We start from the raw sequence: 22365 nt of genomic DNA, 5'->3' as shown, positions 1-22365 counted from the left end.
ATATATATATATATATATATATATATATATATATATATATATATGATATAAAGGAATATTACATATTCCACTATTATGTAAAGGATATTCCACAACCACAATAAACAATACAAAACTGAAACTTTGCTAAAGCCCATGAACATTTTCCCAAGAGAGTATTGATTTTAGCAAAAAAAGTCAGCCCATGCTTCCTACCCATGGCATGCTTGAAATAAGACACAAACACATTAGCTCAGCTAATGCTAACCCTCTGAGGAGCTGCCTCTCTTACAATGAAACTGAGACTTGATATTATGCTTATTTTGTAGATGATAAATCTGAGTATTAAGGACATTAAATACTCTTTCCAACACTATCCAGCTGTAGAAAAGCTTGAATCTGACTCAAATCTCATGGCCAGTTGTCTCATTAAATAGCATAAATAATAACTCCTCAAACTGGTAAGCAAGAAATATATATAAATCTTCCTTACAAAGAATCATATAATATCCATTTTACTTATAGTTCCTAGTGTAAAAAGATAACAAATTTCATCCAAAATGTTAAGAGCAGAGATGAAAATTCAAGTTTTTCTCATATCCCATATAAATTAAGATTAAAGAGACAGCAAAAGCCACTCCACTATGCCAAATTAAGCAGAAACCTAAATGGAGGGCATGCTCTAATTCTGGTTCATTATAGCTGAACAAGAGTCAGTTCACGCAATATAAAAGACAATAGCAATAACTCGTCACATGACAGCCTAAACCACTGCTTCCAATGACCTATTTTAGATTCTGAAACTCAGACAAGAGAATGAAATCCAGCATCATACACCAGTGTTTACAAAGAATAAATCAAGGAAGTTTACAAACAAAACACAAGCATATACACCAAGAGCCACACAGAGACCTGTTTATACAGCTGTGTTATCTACTAAATGTGATAGCTGGTTAGGAATAGGATCCAGGCTCCAGTATTATTTGCTTCAGATAGAAAGTTTGTGATCCCAAATTTAGTTCTGCCCCTGTGTTAAGTTCTGATTGAAAACAGTATTTACTCTCATATCTACCTCCCCCTATGACTGCCCCAGATGAGTGAGCACAGATATTTTAAAAGGACAATGGGTCTACAAACACTCAAGAATGGAATGAATGGATTCGAATCTCTCCCTTCGTTAAAGAGGACAGTTTTGAGACAGAATGCATGAGCAGAGCTTCTGTATGCGGTATATATTCAGTGTGTGTATCAGCAAACTCGGAGATTGGTGCAACATATCTGCAATATAATTTTATTACCTTTTCATCAAAGAAACACACACATAGTCACGCAGTACATGGTATTTTGCTGACAAAGTTGTGATCTCTGTAGTGTGGAAATACCACATATGAGAAATCACATGCAGAAACAGCATTAGGAGGGTCTTGAAATGGAAATATTACTGGCCTTGTAGCCTTGTATCTACAATGCACTTCTGAACAGATGATTGTGGCATTTGGGCAAAAATGTGAACTTTGGGTCTGTAGTCTCTTAATGAGTCACCACTCTGCTGCACTCAGGGTCTGACTCACTGAATCTCAGTCTTTTCCAAGGGTTCGCATGAGGAACTGAAGGCGTCTATGTTAACACAGTTCCCAATTCAACAGCATGATGCAAACACGAGAGGCGGTTGTCTTGTTCCCCACCCTAACCCTCACTATTTGCAGGCATAGGATGACTGAGGAGCCACATGCTGGATCACCTGGTTCACATTCTGACTCATTGACTGTGTGATTTAGACAGGGGCTGCTCTGGACATCCCAATGCCAACTCCTTTCATACTGCTAAACATCAGAAATCAATAGGGATAGGTTCACATGCACTGTTCAGTAAAGAAGCCAGTAAAAGACTGACTCAACAGCTCCAAGTGGATGAGCTACACACACAAGCACACAACATATGCACATACACAGAGAGAGAGAAAGAAAGAGAGAGAGAGAGGGTTGTACATGATTACACACAATCTCACATGCACGGGGGTACACACAACTGGAGCAAACACAAAACCTGTTTTTATAATATGAAGAGTAATGAGACCCTTAGCCTAGAAGGGCTGATGAAGACCTCTTGTTGCAGGCACGCAAACCTCACTGTCTCAAGCATCCCATCTAGAATGTCTCGTTTGAATTCCCAATTCTTATTGCTAAAGTTTTCCACACATTGCTAGATAATCCTGAGGAGTGGTTGCTATCATAGGAATTCAAAAGAAGAAAATACAAATACCCAAGGACCTTCTCACACAGCTCTGCTCCACCTCCATCCCCAAGTACACTTTCTCCTCCTTCCCTGTGGATAAAGGTGTTTGTGAGTCTGGAATGTGTTAAAAGAGGTCAGAGGCATTTCAAGGGCAAATAGAAACTACATGTGTTCTTTTATATCTCTATTACCTATATCTGATTTATGTGAAGTAGGAAGTGTTGGGGGAAATTACTCAGCATTCAGTAAACTTATGAGCCAGTGTGTTAGAGCAGAGATGAACAATTTGATTGTAGGATTTCATTAACTCCTCCAAGTTACTTTGTCAACCAGAACAAGCTTCTCAGTGATACAAAGATTTCCAGAGAGAGAGAGAGAGAGAGAGAGAGAGAAAGAGAGAGAGAGAGAGAGAGAGAAGAAGAAGAAGGAGGAGGAGGAGGAGGAGGAGGAGGAGGAGGAGGAGGAGGAGGAGGAGGAGGAGGAGGGAGAGAGAGAGAGAAAGAGAGAGAGAGAGAGAGAGAGAGAGAGAGAGAGAGAGAGAGAGAGAGAGAGAGAAGCACTGACATCTTAGAAGGGCCTTACTGACTGAAAGTAAACTATCCACAGTTTAGTTCCCCAGGGACAACTCTGAGTCTAAATAATGAACCTCATGCTCACAGTACAAAAGTATTAAAAGTCAGAAGTTTGTTTTGAAAATGACAACTGACACACTTCTCTTGAAACACTTCTGTTTTGTTCTATAAGACAGACGTCAGGCTACTAGGGAAATAATGATGATAACAACACCAGCAACAGTCATTATTCAGTGAGTTCTTGCCAGAAACCCATGCTATTCTGGGTACACAGCATTGTCTGATGAGATCCTCATGGTCCCACTGTATCTTGCTCTCTTTCCCAGATTTGGAAATAGAAGCTAGGTGGCCATTACATAACTCTCTCAAGGTCTTAAAGAATGGTGATCTTCAAAACCACGGTTATGCATGGCTTACTGTATGGACCCCCAACAATTTCAGATGGAAAGAGATATTCAACAGAGGTGCATTTCACAAATTTGAAATGTATACTTTCATTATGATTTTCAAAGCAACCTCATTAGGCTCTTAATAATAATTAGGACATTTTTAAACCCACATAAGCTTATCAGTAGCTTCTATTGAGTGTTCCTACATAGCCACCAGTTAACTATTCAGAAGCCCTGAATGTTTAGTTCTATATATTTGACCATTAATAATATTTCATCAAGTTTGTAATTTGTCTTTTTTTACAGACATGGTTTTCTGTGTAGCCTCAGGTGTCCTGGAACTCAGTATATAGACCAGGTTGGCCACGAATTCACAGAGATCTTCCTGCCTCTGTCTCCTAAGTACTAGGATTAAAGGAATGTGCCAATATCACCCAGCCAAATTTTTTACATAGCACTATTATACATTGCTATACACTAGTCAAACACACATAGTGTATCTTACTGGCTAGTGGAAGTCTACTAATCACGATAAGAGTAATAACAAATCCTAGAACTAAAAATCAGGTTACTGGATAAAGCAGGGGTGAGAGATTATAGAAAAAATAGATACAATAATTACTGTTGCCTATATACTCACAAAAAGCATCACAACATTGGTATGTAATATGATTAGAATGTAAAAAAAAAAAAGAACCTGTGGAGGGGTTCCACTTTCAAATGCTACAGGATGACATCAGAAAACAGCACATGCAACAGAGAAAGACCTTTATTATCCTCTGATTAGAGCAAATGGTACTGGTCCACAGCTGGACGATCACTGTACAGAGCCATAGGTGGAAGTGTAGTAACTTTCTAATTTTTATTATCTAAGCATAATAACTTTATGCTGTGGAAAGTAGGATTTATTAGGATCAAACTGATGAGCATAGTTTTATAACATTCAATAAGTTCTCAGAAAAAATATTACGCCAAGTATTGAGCTATGCTCCTGGGTTTGGTTGAAAACTCCAAGATTATACTCTCCAGTTCCCCAGTTTGCAAATGAAGACATTAACTAGAGAAATAGATCAGAGGCCAGGGACTTACTCAGCATTTGTAAAGACTTGGATTTGATCCCACTACCACACAAAGTAAAATATAGATAAAGATTCTAAAGCAACAAAAAGGTTAAGTATGCTAACATGATACAGAACTTGTGCAAGGCTATTATAAAATCAGAGTCAAAGTGTCCTGACTCCTGGGATCTCACCCAACTTGTTATGGTTAATCATAAAAGCATCTACTAAATTACAATCTCCACTAAAGAAGTATCTTTTGAGAACTATGATCACATGAATATAGTGTTTTAATTTAAATATCTAAAAACAAGCAACTCTCAAAAGCACCACAGAAAACTAGATTTATTTTGTAAGAATGGATATTTCAAAGTCAATAAATATGTTTTTTAATTCTACTAAGTGCCAAGATTATCTGATTATTTAGGTCAAATATACATAAGAATTTGGGATTTAGGAAGTACTGATTATGGCATTTCTACATTTATCCTGAGATTATATGCTAGAGCAAAAGGAATCACTACTCAGAACATTACTGTTCTTATTCCTAATCTCAATTGTCATTTCTCATAGAGTATATTAAACAAACTGTTTACTGTTAGTTTGATGGTTTGTTTGGGGATGAATTTTTTCGTGTTCCCTGTCCTTGTCTAATTTCTTCTTACATACAAACACACACACATAGACACACACACACATACACACACACAAATACACATACACCACACATACAGACACACACATACACACACACATACACACACACGCACATACAAACACACATGCACATAAATACACACATGCGCACACTTATAAACACACATGCATGCACACATATGCAGACATACACATACATACATACATACACACACATACACACATACATACATTTATAAGCACAAACATACATACATACATACATATGCACACACATATAAACACATACATACACATATATACATACACACACACACAATACCCCTCTCTCTCACACACACACACACAGTCACTATTCTTTATTTATTTACTTATTTGCTTACTTTGGAGTCCTTGGGATAGAACCTAAAGATGGATGCATACTGGGCAAGAGCTCTTCCATTGAGCAATGTCCCCAGACAAAAGCAGATTTCTGTTGCCTGGACTGCACTCTTAGGCTGGGTGACCCTAATGACAGCTTTGAGTAGCTAACAGGTATACACCATACATACAAACACACACATACACACACATACACACACACACGCATGCACATACATGCACACACATATAAACGCACACACACACATACATACATATACATACATACATACATACATACATACATACATACATACATACACAGGTTCTTGCCTTCATTCTCAAGTATCAAGCCACTGTGAGAGGAAAGGAGACAGGGATGATGAACTATGTATTCATTCAAGAAGAATTAATTCATAGATTGAATTCCTGACAAGCCTGCTCCATGTCTCTAGAGCCGGATGAAAGAGTAGGTTGACATAGCTCACAAGCAGAAATGAGAAAGCATCCCTTCAGAACCTTACATGAGCTGCAACATTATCCATTTACCCAGAGCTGGCTTAGTGGTTCTCAGTTAAGTTGGCTATAAGATTTTATTTGAAATCAGAAACATTTGGGGGATGCTTTTGGTGGTATAATACTATTAGTAAATCTCACCTAGAATCTTAGAGTTAGATCTATTCCAAGTATTGCCTTCATCACCCTACCATCCTCCTTTCTGTCATCATCACTATCATCATTATCATTATCATCACCATGACTACCACCACCATCATCTTCATCACCATTGCCACCACTACTATGATCATCAAACCTTTTAAAGTCTGTGTGAAGACTTCTGGCTCTGAAAATGATGGAACAAACCAAATTTTTACTGTACTTTCTCTTAAGCACAGCTAAAAACTGTGGACAAAACACAGTGTCCAATCACAGGATGAAACTCCAATGGGGGGTAGGGGAAAATGGACTGGCTAAGGACCACAGCACCTGATGGCCATAGAGGTTGCTTTCTTTTTGATTCCATGTCTCTTAAACCTAGAGAAGCCTGCCACCTAGAAACGCCAGCCAAACAGATTAAAAAGAAGAGTATCTAGGCATGCCCTCTCCTGTCTACAGATCAGAACTAGTTTATCACTGCAGCCAAAGTTCCTGATGTTTCCAAACAGCCAGAGTACACTGCAGCAAAATAACCTGGGGTAATGGGGTGTGTCAACACGTGCTGCTGTCCACATGGTGTTGAGAGAGCCCGGGTTTCTAGTTTCACTCTCCACCACCTTCTGCCCAAATTTTGTTTCATGCTTCTTCCCTCTCAGAATTCCCCACTCTCCCCTCCTACACCTGACTCCCACTCTGCCCCATGCTGGGGTCCAGCATCCATTCTTTACGAACTGGAACTATGGGAAATGTTTTAAAAGAGAAAAAGAGACTGACAAATATACTATTTCAATATTTTTCATAAGTTTCTGTATATTGATGTTTTAAACTATCCTTTAACAAGATCTAACTCAAAGATATTTAATACCATTTGAATAGTCTCATACACACTATCTGTTTAAATATCCTTGTATGGTAAAATAAACAGAATTTGTACTGGTATAAAGGTGTGAAGCTGAATCATACGTAGTGTTTCATCGTATCTTAAATTTTATATATTGGCTTCTGCATAACAAAGGAAAGAAATCAGAATAGGAATGGTTTCCTGAGTCTGTTCTGAAGAGGGTTATACACACTTCCACATCTATGTAGGTAATGTTTTGATCAGTTGCAGAAAATGTAGCATTTAACTTAAATCTGCCAGATGTCTCTGTAATGACTGAAGGCACTTTATATGTTATCAGAGATTGAGTCAGAGGTCAAAGGTCTGATGCTCTTCATCCAGGAGGTCCCTGTCACTGCTCTGAGAAGGCTGGCCTTGTAAATGCTTAAAAGTCCTAGAATTAGATACGCATTTTCTTTTTTTGAAATTTGTAGATTATCTATAGAGGTGTTGATGACTCTGGTCTAAGGTCATACTTACTGGACTTTGAAAAACAAGATACAAAACTAAAAGCCTTTCCAATTTGAAAGTCTTTAACGACAATTGTTGCAGGATATTTGATCACATTGTAAACCCTGAGATTGTGTTTACTGAAAAAACTTATTTCTAATTATGGTGTGGCTCAACCTTAGCACACACCTTTAATCTCAGACAATGAAGGTAACATTAGACTGTAGAAAGAAGCACACATATTTGAAAGTGATGTCTAATTGAGTGGCAGAAAACGTGATGAATCAGAGAAAGACTTTGACAGAATAGGATATGCCCAACTCTCAGGAGATGAGAGAGGAAAGGGAAGCTACTTTAAAGAACAGTGCAGAGAGAGAGAAGAAGGTAGTTTTACTGGGAGAGCTTTATAGAGACAGGTTAAACAAGATAGACCGAGGTAAAGATAGAACAAACCAAAGAATGAGAAGAAGATTAGAACAGATTGCTACAGCTAATTTGAGGTCAAGGAGAGCAATTCATGAGAGGCTGAGAGAGAAGCAATATTGAGTCCGTCAGCTTGGCAAGGAGTTTGAGCAAGAACAGTTGAGTTGAACCAGCCAGCCAGAGCTCAGAAAGAACTAGGAAAGGAGTTTATTCAGCAGCAAGTCTAAGAGGCTGAACTAACTATTCTAGGCCTAGACTAGATTGTAGCAAGGGTAGAAGCTTCCAGGCTAGGCCTAGGTTAGCAGAGGGAGGCAGTAAGCCTTGGAAATAACAATTCTAGAAGGAGAATAAAAGTTTCAGTTTCAGACTATTGTACGGGAGTTAAAGTGAAATTCTGTAACCAGAAGTCTCACTAAGACTACATTAGAAAACGTCATCTATCTTGTCATCACTGTAATGCTTGAATCTAAATATGACCTTTCTGTTAGCATCTGACCTGCTCATGTCAGAAGTTCTTCTGGGCCATCCTGTCCTATCTTAGAACACCTGCTAGTCTTGGGGGAGGGGAGCTTTCCTATTAAGCAGGACTTCTCTGAATCCTGTTGCATGATCCCAGTGTTTTGATTCCTCATTATCACTAAGACCAAAGGTCACCATCTCAGATGGTGAGTGAGAGGCTTTGGGTTGTCCTTTTAACTCTGTTAGCCTACTCACCTGTCCTAACAGCTCCTCAAATGCCATTGTTCTGTTATCTTTCCAGCTCTGTCTCTATTGAAAGTGGCCTACATTGTCTATTGTATTAAAGCGCCACATAGTTACTCATTAGTGTGTCTTCTTTGCAAATGTTGCTTGGTATGATTCGCTGTCCAAAGGTGATGACTGAGTGACAGGTATACTGGGAAGTCTTTTCTCTCCTTTGCATGTATATTTCATGTACTATTAGGGTGTCTGTTTTTTCTCATAGGTACACTTTTGATTCCATAAACCAATACACTAAAGGATGTGAAGCTCTGGAGCCAGTAAAAACTAGAAGAGTGCTTATAGACCATCTGACTCGGAGCTGATCTTATCCTAAGGGAGGATGTAACTGGTTAGAGAGAACCCCTTGTGACAGCTAGGGATGGAGCCACAGTTCCTTGAATCCTAGGCAGTTTTATTTGAGTCACTCCTTCACTACTTGCCTCTTCTACAAGATGCAGTTGCATTACTGACACCCATGATAGTTGCTGATTCTCAAAATAAGCTTTCCCCCATGAGTTCAGGAGATTGGCATGAGAAAGAGACTCTTGGGGATTTAAAATTCCCAAGAACTGACTGTCCGTGGAAGAGATGTTATCTATTAATGTGAGACAGAAGAAGGCTTTGAATATGTTTGAGCAAAGTTTTTGCTTCATAAGTGAAGTAAACAGAAGGCACAATCTGAAGGAGATTGTGGATCAGATGGTGGGAGACAGCCATGGGGAACGGAGGGAAAGTAGGCAGTTAGAAAAGTGCCCCAGATGCTCCCCACTAGGAAGAGGGCTTTAGTGGTAGCAATGAAAGAGCTGATACCAGTGGGAAGTTCAACTTGTAAACAGCCTCAGATGCCCCTGTGTGTCCTCCAGGCTTCTCTGCCTGCTGTATGGGTAACTACCTTCTCAGATATTATTTGCCTGAGCACTCACTAAGCAGTAAAGACATTCTCTGTCTCCTTATAAGTCTACCCTCTACCTGGAAGTTATAATGTACGAAGCCAATATAGCTACTGTGTGTGTGTGTGTGTGTTTGTATGTGTGTGTGTGTATGTGTGTGTGTATGTGTGTCTCTGTGTGTGTTTGTATGTGTGTGTGTATGTGTGTGTGTGTGTTTGTGTGTGTGTGTGTGTGTGTACAGGAATCCCTTATACTCTGTGATGTATGTATTATTAGCCCCATTTTTTTCCAGGTAGGAAACTCAGAGCCCTATAATCAAACTTTTAATGGCGTCAACTTATAAAGTTATGACTCTTGTCCTTTTTTTTTTTTACTAGACATAGTCTGACATCAAAACCTCACTTTGTAAAAAGTGTACAAGAGCATTTCTCCATCTGGGTCCCCCAACAAGTGGAGCATGGGCTGACTCTGACTTTGTTGCCTGCCTACAGATCCCGTTCCCTTAGCTAGGCTGCCTTGTCTGGCCTCAGTGGGACAGGATGTGCTTAGTCCTGCTGTGACTTGATATAGCAGGGTGGGTGGGTACTTATTGGGGGGATGTAGGGTTTCCTTCTGGTGGAGGTGCAGGTATAAGGGTAGGACTGGGAGGAGAAGGCAGGAGTTGAGAGCTTGGAATGAAAAGTGAGTAAGTAAATAAATTATGGGGCAAAAAGTTTGCAAAACCCCAGAGTTTGTAACCAGAAATATTTGGATTAATATTTCAGATTCCACCTCAGCTCAGTACTGGAAGTGTCACCTCAGGCGTACCATTTCCGGATCCGCTCTCAGCATCCTTATAGCAATGTGAAGATTCACTAGAAAGTCTATCTGAAGTTTGTAAAAAATCCATATAAAAATATAGCATAGCTAGAGCTCAGTAATAGATAATACCCCAAATCTACTATTGCTAATAAATTATGTTCGTAAACATACTCTGGCTCAAAGCTAAAGCTGGCTGTTCATTTTCGATGACTTTTTATGCTTCTCTGGACACATTAGGTTTCTGTTTGGCAAATAACATGTATCAGGAAGATTATCTGACATGGTTTTCAGGGTTCAATTGACCTACATGTTTCCTGTGGTCTGATTCTGCTTCACACTCACAAAGGATTCTTTGAACAGTTTAATGACTAAATATGTGCTTATATATATGTAATTTTATGTACATATTTGCATATGTATTTACCTTTTATAGTAGAAGAATAAGTGCATGCTGACTTTGGTGAAGTAGGGGATCCTCTGAGGCCTGTTTCATATACACACAGCAGTGGAAGGTTTCCTCTGGTCACCCTTCAGAGCATCACAGTGGACATCATATGGTGTCCTTTAACTGTCTTCCTTTTGCCCTTCACTGCATGTGTGTTTCATGTGTAGGTTTCTCAAACCTTTCTTGCTTCTTCCTTTCGTTACTCTGTGAGCTAGCAATTAGTTTTCTTCATAAAGATACACACTAAGGCTCAGGGTAAAGGAAAAAGAATCCATCAAAAGGAAAATAGCTTTCTCTAAGATTCCAAGGAAGCTTGAAGTGGCAAATGGCATCTCTGCTAACAAAGTTAAAAATAATCAGTGAAACTGCAATCCACTTGGACTTGGCTTTAAGGTACTATGTTCTATAATTACAAGTTAAATTCTCGTTAAAGACATCAGACAAGATTATTTTATTAGCAATGAATTTTTCAAATAATATATTCACATATTATGAAAAAATATATATATATTCCAATTATAGTTCCACTTCCTCCAACTCCTTCCAGGTTGTTCCCCATCCCAGCTCTCAGGTAAGTACACATTCTTTAGGAAAAGTGACACATCAAATTCAGTTTTAAACTACCTGTGTTAAACTTATTTATCTCACTGTGTTATCCTTTGTTTATGGTGACAGGAATGGCCTGGAACTCACCTCCTGCCTCAGTCTCACAAGCTCAGGAGTCTCAAGTTTGTCTTGTCCCAGATACCTGGCAATGCTGTGCACAGCTATTGCTGCTTTTATTAAACAAATTCTCCACATGTTCTTTTCTCTCTGCTTCTAACAGGATCTCAGTTCTTCTGTTCTCTCCAAATGTTTAAATGGCTAATATTCTTAACTTACTTGTATGCCATGGTGTTTTTGTGGGTTTGTTTGTTTGCTTGTTTGCTTGTGGTTAAGTGTTCTCCATGGCTCATCCCCCTGCTTTGCTGTGCACTGTGCCCTCACAGAAACGCCATCTGCTTCAAGACCCTCTTGAAGACACATAAAATACCTTATTCTTCTTCCTAACTCCAGGATCTAAAAAGAAAGCTACATCTAAAAGGGCTCAACAATTTTTTTAAAAAAATTCTTAATTGGAAGAGAAGGGTATTCTAATGAAAGTTAATAGCTAACTGTTTTAGGGTATGTTGAGTCTCCCTGAACTATTTGTTTTGCTGTCTGGAGAGGTATTATGGCATTTTGTATATATGCTGAGCAAATAGAATCTCCCTCAAGAGGGTTCTGTTCCTCTTTAGAGGAAACTGGTTTTGCAGCTCTGGGCTCACCAGGGCAGAAATGCTTCAGAGGAACAGGGCTGTAGTGCCATGGAACTGAATGGAAACCTATGGCTGCCTCTGAACTGGTTTTATCACAGAGACAGTCAGATGGGAACACACAACATCTTCATGCTGTTTAGAGCAGCCTCCTCTTGTCCCGGATACCTGGCTTGCTTTGTTTCTTAATGTATAACCTCATAATTTATTTTCTTTCATTTCCCTTATCTCTATATAGTCTCTCTCTTCTCCCATCCCTCCCTCTCTGCCCCCCCATCTGATTTTCCACACTTCAAAACTTGTGAAGTTAATTTCCCTTTTTTAGTTTGTTTAAGCTACATGTCCAAATTCAAGAAACCCAAGAGTCACAGTAGACTACTGATTGGGTAACTTCCAAGGTGAAGGATATGTGTGTGTGTGTGTGTGTGTGTGTGTGTGTACATAGTACATAGTACACAATCTGAAATCTAGAGTTCAAAACTTAGAGATATTCATTTGCATCAATAAAACATGTTGAAACATATTTGAATGAAAAGAAAATGCAAAGTTCTCTTCTATTCTCCAATCTGAACTAGGACAGAAAGGTAGGACCATTTATGGCAGGTAAGCCCAGTGCTCTTCATCAAAAGGAGAATGTCTGTTTCCAGTAGATTTCCCTTTCAGTGGGATGACAAGCCAAACTTTTTCATCACTGTGTACAAGAGCATGGAGTGTCCATAGTTAGAACTTGACTTGAGAACTTCGAACCATTCTGTGCAGTCATTCTGAAAATGGGTAAATGCTCACTCCAGCAGTTCTCACGCTGAGGCAACTGGAACCTCTGAAGAATACTTTACAATGTACAGGAACATTCTGTGCTTGTCATACTATTTGGAAAATGGTTGAGGTATGAGCTACTGACAACTACTATGTAGTTAACAGCCAGAGGGGTTGTTCACCAGCCTAAGGTGAAAAGGAAAACCTCCCACTATGAAGAATTACCCTTCTCTAAACATTTAAGCCAATGTTGAGAGACTCGTATACACATACTGACCTGAAATTTTTCCTTGGCCCCACTGTTTAATTAATCCCCTGGGTAATTCTCAAGAACCCATAAATGACTGTGAAAGTCTTTGTCCCTGATGCTATTTGTAAATGGCATCTATTAGAATCTGAGAATAATCCAAGATTCATTCTTAAAATATTAAGAACCATGTCTTGCTTCAATTAGAAAATAATTTGTATGGTCTACTAGATTAATCTTGTGATAGTATAATTTAAGATAAATTTCACATGCAAATCTGGTGGCAGAGGAATTCTCTGTGCCTAATTCTTAATTGTATGTTGATTTTAACACGCTAGACTATTGATTTTGGCAGAAGTAAAGCTAAATATTTAGCACCCAGCAAAAAAAATAGTAATTCTTAATAATGATTCGAGCAAGAATAGAAAGATTGGTTCAATTAACTTCCACATGCTTCTCTGTTTCTTATTCATTTGGTTATTCTATCTTTTACCTTTATCTGGCCCTCGCCTGAGTCTTGGCACAGTCAGGCTGCAATCCCCAGTTGAGTACTGGCACTTTCACAAAACCCAAATCAATTATTTTCAGATGATGAATTCCAGCAGGATAATTATGATAGCCCTGACTTCTGGAAACTCTGACATCTTGGTTCTCTCCTTTCTTGGCTCTTATTCCTTCCTTTCTCTTCCAGAAAAGATTCCTTGCTTCACTCAACAGGGAACAGCACTGACCCAGGTGATACTAGTAAATCTTCCCCAGATACAGGCTGAATAGTAATACAAGCAATATTGTTGCACAATGAGACTGTCGCTTTTATTTTTAGGGACTCTCACCAACCAGACATTCTACATGAAATGTTGTCTTTTACTTTACTTTTGGACCGTGCATCTTCAGTGTGTGGCCTGTGGGCAGTGTCAATGGGAAGGTCACAGAAGTGGGAGGCAGAGACCTCAGGTTTTAACTTTCATGTTAAATTTCTGTACTAATTTGTGCAGCTGGCATCTCTTTGGGGATTTATTTTCTGTTTGTAAAATAGGATTATTGAGGCTCTGCTATACCATGAATGTAGCAGGGCACCATTATGAAAAGCTGAGGAGATGACTGTGGTAGAGGAGGGCTGCCTGCTTCTGTTCACTCCTTCCTATTTACTGGGAGTCGCTGCTTCAGCTCCATTGCAAAATGGCTTCTTGGAGACAAGCATTCTAGAATGGATACATTGTACATCGCTTCCTCCTCTGTAACATCCAGCTCTTCCTGCTCAGCACTTGGATGCGACTTTCCCTTTCTGATGAACTTTCGGGAAGACACAAAGTTTCAGGAACAGCCCCTTTAATGTGACTCCACACTGCACATGAACACTCAGTGTCACCAGAGTTCCTTGGTAGCCTTTATCCCAGAATCTCAAAACTGGAGGAACCTAAACAATCAAGTTAGTACAGCTGCTTAAATCACAAAAACTCAGAGGGCAAGAGTGTGAAGCTCATGGAAATTATTATTACCCTGGAGGTTGAGTTCCTTTCTGTATCCTAAATAGATCCGGTAGAAAGAGTATAAAAATAATCCTCTAATTTCAATCATGGCTGGCACTTTACACTGTGGACCTTGTATTATAAATGTGCCATTTTCCACTTAAGTGAACACTGAGATCCTATGTGGGCGTGGGTCTTATGGGAATCTGAGTCCTTTGGTTCTTCTGTTTAATTGAATTCAATCTGAGTAACTGGGGGCTCTGGTGGGCTTTATTTTCTCTTCAGTGAAAAGGCTGGCTGGTGCACAATGTTCCGTGAATGTGGAGTGAAGAGCTGTGGAAGGAGGCAGAGCTGGAGACACTCATCTCCAGTCTGTGATAAAGTACAACTCATGGGTGACTGGGAGTACAGGGGAAGCTCACAGGAGATGCTCATGACTGTAAATCTTGTTATGTAAGAGGCACTATGCTTTTAATTTTACTTGAACCAGAAACCTGACCTTGCCTACTTGTCCGCTTTGATTTGTTTTACTTTTTTCCCTCTTTCCTCAAGAATCACCTTATCAGAGTACAAACAAACCCAGCCTCTTCCCCCAACAGTCTGTAGTACTGAATACAAAAGTAAGAGCACACACACACACACACACACACACACACACACACACACAGAGCACACACTGTGGAAAGCTGCTCTCTATTTGTCCATTTGGCAAGTGATGGACAGGCCTGGTAGAAATTAGTTAGGAAGTCCGACAGCAGGAAAGGAAGGATACATTAAAAGACAGAAAAAGAATTGTGGAAGAACGTGGAATGGAAAAAAAAAGAAAAGAATTATTGTTCCTAATGAGAAATGCAAAACTTTCCACCAGACAACTGTGACGGTTGGCTGAATGAAGTACGTATCATGGGAATGAAAAACGCCTTGGGGAGGGGCAGCGGAGGAAGGCTTGCCTTCCATCTGCTCTGCCTCTGAAGGCAATAGGCTCACGGCACCACAGATTCCACAGGGCGCCCTCGGACAACAGCTATGCCCTGAATGTGGAATTTGGGGAAAAAAAGACACAGGACTAGAGGGTAGAATGCCTGTACTGTATACCCCCAACCTTTCATGTTTTTAACCAATCTAGGGCTAGTGATATTGTCTGTTAAGTGATGGGGATAGAATTCTTCATGGCCTTTGGAAGTCCTCTAAACCAAAAGATTTTCTCTGCCTTTGCTGGATTGCATTTCTAGAATCAAACAATGACTTCTCCTACTTCCCTGTCCCAACGCAGTTATTTAACTAGAAGAAGCTCACCTGGAGTCCCTCAGCCCTGAGAATAAGGTTCTAAAAAATTCACACTTTTCTCATTTGGTTACATTACAAAGGAACTGCTGCCATACCAAATCTGTGGTTTTCCTTTCATAAGAATGAGTTCACCTTTCACTATGTGTCAGTCCCACCCAGAAGACATCATCTGACATCATCTGACAGAATCTATTTGATTCCCAGAGATGGAGTCTGTTTAAAAAATAAATAAATAAATAAGAGGAAGGCAGTTTTATTACTTCCCTTGATTAAAACCTGTAAAGGAATCCCTGAGGTTCCAGGCTGAGAAGGAAGAAAACTTGTAAGCAGTCTCTCCTCGGATCTAATTGAATTGGCAGAGCCCGTGGCACGTAGCAGCTGCAGGAATTGACTAGTGAGGAGCTGGGCAGTCTTTGGATGCACATGGCAGAGCAGACATAACTGAGATGACTATGCAGGGCCAAACAACTGGCTACACAATGAATTTCAAAGGTTTCCTTCCTAAGGAATAGGGGATCGGATGGGGTGGTGACACATTTTGATGATTCAAGGACAAAAAAGAAAAGGCTTTATAAGGGAGGGGGACTCATTTTTGAAGAATAACTAATATTTCAGAATTATATTTCAAGAAGATAAAACCACACCTCCTGAAATAAGTGGAGGACAAATGTGTATGTTTCTATAAATCCCAGAAAAGAGACTGAAAGGTCGGATCAGGACCAGATTTTCTTCTGAACTGACTAACAAGGGACATAGGAAACATCCTTGTCTGGCTTTCAATTCTCTTTGAAGGCACTCAGTCCAGAAAGAGAAAGCAGCTATAAACCAGAGCTGGAGTGAAGAAATAACCTGAGCTTACTTTCTTCTTCTCTGCAAATCACAAATTATGGTCCAAGATAAAGGGATTTGAAGATGCCTAAGGGTGGGGCAGAGTTGCCAGAGTTAATGTACCACCCCACCCCCACTTAATCCTAGGAAGAAAAACAGAGGCCAAATTTCACAAAGCACCAATTCAAGAATAGAACGGGCAAGAGCAAGCTTGTTTTAAGTAAGAAATTAATAAAGAAATAAACAACAGCATTAGCTTGTTGCTCTTTCTCTTTGAGCAACTAGGAACAGTAGAAGAAAGAGATAAAGAAAAATCCCTAGTGTGTTGTAATAATTAATATTAATTGGGGTTTTCTACCCTGCCTTTGATTATTCAGTTCCCAAATAAAAGCACTATAGCCGGACAGGTATATATGTACCTTCTATGCTGTTATGTGTCCTTCCCTGCCAATAACCCTAAGGTATGACTTGCCATATTCCATCTGGGCCCCTCTTAAGTTCTATTGGCCAGCCCTCACAGCCATGTTTTCATGACTCATCTACCCTGTGGTGTCATCTCCTCTCCCTACCTTCTTCCTTCTTTCCTGGCAGTCCTCCTCTGATCCCAAGCCTGCGAACTGAAACCTCACTTGCCCCTCTTCTGCCCAGCTATCGGCTCTCAGCATCTTTATTGGACCAATAGTTTTAAATTAAAGAGCAAGATCAGTACCGATTCTCTGGAATGTGAGGCAACCATGGCCAAGATTTAGCATTACAGTGCATAGCAGTAGACCAAATCTCAAGACTGAGGATTTAGGGAGGAGGACACAGATAAGAAAAGAAAATAGGGCTGGAGAGATGGCTCAGTGGTGAAGAGCACTGACTGCTCTTCCAGAAGTCCTGAGTTCAGTTTCCAGGAACCACATGGTGGCTCACAACCATCTGTAATGGGATCTGATGCCCTCTTCTGGTGTGTCTGAAGACAGCTTCAGTGTACTCACATACATAAAAAAAAATACAAAAAAAAGAAAAAAAGAAAAAGAATATAATCTCCCTTACATTTGTTTAAAATGGCAGAAATGCTCTTAATGTAGGTACAGTGGTAACTTTTAAAAAAAGAGAAAACAAAATGAATCAACTAAGCGGGAAGGGGCCTCCAACAGCAGCCAGAACTTCTAAGTGTAAAACAGTAAGAAATCCATCAGTCTTGTCACTTTTCACACCAACTGACATCTAGGAAACAGATACCCACCAAATGTGGTAACTGCCCTTCACCCTTCCAGAGATGTCTCTCATTATTTCCTATGCATAAAGCTAAGCTAGTATCCTTGCCATAAGTGGATAGATCTGGAGCTTTGATATCTGCCCGGATTGTTTGATATAAGATTGCTGATGACCCAGTGCAGACTTTTTGACATAAATGCTGATGTTCCTTCAGATTATCATGCCCCAAAAGGTAAGAGTCACCCAACCAGTAAGCATCCATGCCTGGGAATCCTTTCTTTTGAGAGATGCAAAATGAATTGATAGTTCTAGATTCCAGGGAGCTCACACAAGCAAGGGCGCATACACTTTTAAAAATGGAGTTTAATAGAAAAAGAGTAAAGTTTTCTGCCAGAACCATTCGAAACAGCTGCTGGGGGCTATGGAAGGACACAGGGAGACTCACAGAAGTATGTGTTGGAATAGTGATGATTTCAGCATGCAAAGAAGTGGGAATCCTTTAGTGACTACACTGTAGTGCCCATTAAGAGTCAGGCTCTGGTCTGTTTTAAACTGAATTCAGACCAAGCAGGTAGCAGTATTGCTCCATCTCACAGACAGGAAAATATAAACCTGGCATACGGTACAACAGACTTGAATTGCGATCTTTTCCTATCTTAAGGCCTTCAAGCTCCCCAGGAAGAATAGCAAGGCCAAGATCCAAACAGTTAGACATGGGGAGACAGGATTGTAAAGAGGAACGGACAGAGAGGTTGTAGATGTTGGGTTAAACTATATGGGCTCCCTGCAGTAGCAAAGGGAAGCCACTATGCACTCTTCAAGGAATACCACATTAATAGCCACATCTTAGGGTTTAGGCTATGGCTGATGAATTTTATCTTACAAAAAATAGAATTTATTTTTAAGTTGAATGAGTATTACCCTGCCTTTGCATAATATAAACACAAAGTATCCCTCTGTAGGACTACCACCACTTAACTGTTCAATTTTCCAACAGGCCAGGGCTGTGGGCTGATTGGATACGACAGTACTAAAGAGGGGTACCTATGACTTCAGGGAACAAAGACTTGCTTACCCCCGGAGCTGTCCAAATCTGGCATCAAATAACCCAGCATTCTACAGAGCCTGGGGCGAATTACAGACTCTGGGCACAGTCCATTAGCGTGAGAGTTCAGACTGACTCTGGGCAGGCCCTGATCTCACATCAACATGCTAAACTAATGACACTCAGGTAACATGGATGTCTCTGGACATCCCAATCTTCGACTCTCAAATAAAGATAGTTAAGTGAAAAGTATCAGAGTTTACAATTCTCACCTCTTCTTTCTGTCCAACTCATGAGCATCAGGGGTCTGTTGCCTTCAGTAGCTCATTATCCAGGGCGTGAGAGAATATTACTCCTGAAATCCAGTGCAGTGTGTTTATCCTCTAGTTGAGATGGCTGTGTTTACTTAACTCTGAGAAGCCTCCTGTTTCCACCCAGTATCATCTGGCCTAGGATAGACTTCTAAGTGCAAACTGGGTCCCAGTTGTCAGGAGTAATCTAGTTACATGTGGCTGTCTGACTATATAAATTCAGTTATACATGACATTATGACCATATGCAAATACATACGAGCTGGTCACCCTGCTAGTGAACATCTCACAGAATGGCCTTTAGTCTATGAGATGGTAGTTCTCTCTCTCTCTCTCTCTCTCTCTCTCTCTCTCTCTCTCTCTCTGTGTGTGTGTGTGTGTGTGTGTGTGTCCCTGAGAAACAAAGACAAGGCTACCTTTAGAATTTCCATGGAGCACAGAGGAGAAAAGGACTATAACACATTCTTTAGATGGTCACAAGCAATTCCCAAATGGGTAAAATATTTCCTTCTTGAGAATTTGTCAGTTATGTGAATCAAAGTCATTAGAAAAGGTCTCTTAAGCTTATGGAGTCATCGTCTTTGACCTCCAATCAGAGAGCAGGGCCATAGGAATGAGAAATAAATGCTAATATTACATGAAATATATACCTACAGAATCACAGCAATCCACATGCTGACTGCATGGCTATTTATTTTTCAATATGAGTATGCATCTCCTCTCTTTTCCTTTAATTCCTGAAAAGAGAAAATCTATTTGCTATGTACTATAGAACCATCAGCAAAATGGGCATATATCCCCTCACATCTGAGACTCTTGAGAGAACCATACATAGGGACCACACGACAGGATCACCCCTATTCTGCTCTGGGAATCAGCTTAGAATATCTTTGCTATTGGCTCTCAATGGTCCCTCTCCCAGAACTAACTGATTTCTGGAAGAACAGAAAAAAAAATGTGTCCCTCTCTTTTTAAAAAGCAGCACGATACATCATGAATGTCTTAGCAAATCCACTAGAAAGCACAGGAGAACAGATAACACACAAATCCTGGAGAGAATTTTGAGTTTTCTCTCGTCGACCCTCACTAGTCAACTCCTGAACTTCAGCACCACGAACACTGCATACTCTGAAGACTTGGTTTCAGTTGTGACCTTATTAATTCTTCCCACTGCTGTGTGAAAGACCTAGATATATTGACTCAGAAAGCCAGAAGGTAGGAAGAAAGTGTGACCTGGAGAAGTATAAGTTTGTGGAAGTGGGGGACTGAAGAATTCATTCTACATTTTGTCTGCTATGCATCATCTAGTTAGGTATTTTAAAGTGGGGGTTCCGGATATGCCAGTTTTGATTATATGCTTCCTGACAGCAACTTTGGGAAGTTACATAGATGCAAACAAAAGCAGAAAGCAGTGGGCATCTGAGGTGAAGTAGCCCTGGACGGTGACAGAACTCCAGGAACCTGAACCAGTACCAAAGAAATCTACACTTTCAGTAGATTGCCTCATACAGCCGAGCCTTCTTCCTCCACCCACCCTTTCCCCGTTGCTCTTCTATAGTTGAAGAGAAATAACTTTTAGGACCGTTTAGGTCTGTTTCTTAAACTCAGCAGATCAGACTGCAGAGTAGGAAGGACGGCCAAAAGGAGATTGGGACTGGGCTATTTCAAAGAATTTACTCTAGCGTCTAGGTAGACCACAATCACTTACAGTGTTGAAAGACACTTTTGATATGATCTTATTAACACATCCCACTTTTGCAAGTGAAGACGATGCTGAGACAGGGAGCAAAGCTGATCTGCCCACTTCCATCTAGTCTCTGGGCGTCTACTTGTACGCAAAGCAGAGCCACTGTGAAAGGCTGGATGGAACGCAGAGCAATACCCGCCTCCAAGCCCCCCAAAGCCAACCCTAGGGTCCACGGCGATGGGCGCAGCCGCGTTCAGTACCTTGATGTAGGCCCTCTGCAGGTAGTTATAGGGCACTCTGCGCTGGAAGTCGCTGCGCACGTCCTCGCTGACGCGATGGCGGGACGCGGGGCCGCCCAGGCGCTGGCTCTGGCAGCTGCGGGAACAGCGCGCCCGCTCGAGCACCGCGCGGAAGAAGGGCAGCTCGGCTCCCGGGCCGGCGCCGGGGGGCGCGAGCGGGCGGCGCGCCGCGCAGTGGCGGGCGCAGCGCGTGCGGATGTCCCGCAGGCGCCGGTAGCTGCGCAGCGCGGCTTCCAGGTCCTGCACCGCACGCTCGTAGTCGCCTCTGTAGTAGGCAGCCACGCCGCTGGCGTAGAGCAGATCGAAGGGCTGCAGCGGGCCGCGCTCGGGCTCCGGCTCCGGCGACCGGCGACTGTCCTGGGGGCCGCCCCGCTGCGGCGCGGGCAGCAGCAGCAGCAACAGCAGCGACACCCACGTGCTCTCCCGCATCCTCCGCCGGACCGTGGAAAGGAACCGCGGCGCTCTTTGCCTGCCCTGCCGCACCTCGCGTTCGAGCCCCGCTCCGGCTCCGAGGGCTAGTGCGCCGGTCCTACCGCGATCCTGCTGAGCGACAGCCCCAGGTGACCGCCGGCAGCGCTGCGGTCCTGGAGGCGGAGGCTCGCCCAGCTGGCCGCTCTTAAAGGGACGCCTCCAGCTCACACGCTCCTCCTGCCGCCGAGCCTCCGCGAGCCGCGCTCCAGCTGCCTGAGAGCTAGCTCCACCGCGAGAGGCCGACCCCGAGGGACAAGTTTTGCGTGTGAGGTCCCTTGTGGATGGTAGAAGACGATGGTATTGCTTTGTCTTCCGCACGTGGTGAAGTGAGGCCCAGAGTCGTTTCCTGGAGTCTATGTGGGCTTGCTCTTTGCAGTCCTTCACCCTTAGATGCAACACGAAGGGCCATTTTAGTGGGCCTGAAAAGCGATAGAGAAGGGGAGGGGCTCTGGCTAGTTGAGTAGATTTGAGAAGAAAGTGGTTTGCCCATGTGGATACAACTAAGAATAAGCCTAGGATGGACCTAGCTCTGAGCCACAAAAATAGCTTCCCGCCCTCCTGTAGGGCAGGGTCTCTCGCCCTTTTGCCTTCTCCTGTGACTGAGTGTGGATGTGCTCCGGCATTGAATGTGAAGACTGAGTAAGAACGATAAATAACCCGAGTTTCCAGTACAGACCGCTGGAGGAAAGTGAAGCTGTACATAAGTTCTGCCTCTGGCAATTTTCCAGATGCACGACTTTGTGCTGGCCCTCTGTTACTTACCTCTTCCAAAGCAGCCAAAAGCCCGACATGTCCGGTGATATTCAGACATAAATCCCTATTGTGAGAGTTGAACAAAGAGTCAGTTTAACAAACCCAGTACCCCGGGACTTAAGCAATGAACATCAATCTAGAAGTGGGAAAGTTGACAAAAACAGCTGCCAGAGTCCA

The 22365-nt window shown here is 41.6% G+C and overlaps 1 protein-coding gene across 1 annotated transcript in view; it reads right to left on the bottom strand.

The window, feature by feature from the left end:
* P3h2 (prolyl 3-hydroxylase 2) overlaps positions 1-21687 on the bottom strand; it is a 141130-nt gene extending 119443 nt beyond the window's left edge. The window contains exon 1 of the mRNA XM_028783895.1: positions 20926-21687. Within this exon, the coding sequence (XP_028639728.1) occupies positions 20926-21393 (468 nt within the window). The 5' untranslated portion in view covers positions 21394-21687. The remainder of the gene's footprint in view (positions 1-20925) is intronic.
* Positions 21688-22365: the final 678 nt, after the last annotated feature.

Source organism: Grammomys surdaster, unplaced genomic scaffold (assembly GCF_004785775.1).
Source record: "Grammomys surdaster isolate TR1022 unplaced genomic scaffold, NIH_TR_1.0 1166, whole genome shotgun sequence".
In the NCBI taxonomy this organism is placed as follows: Eukaryota; Metazoa; Chordata; class Mammalia; order Rodentia; family Muridae; genus Grammomys; species Grammomys surdaster.
This window is presented reverse-complemented; position numbering and strand designations above follow the sequence as displayed.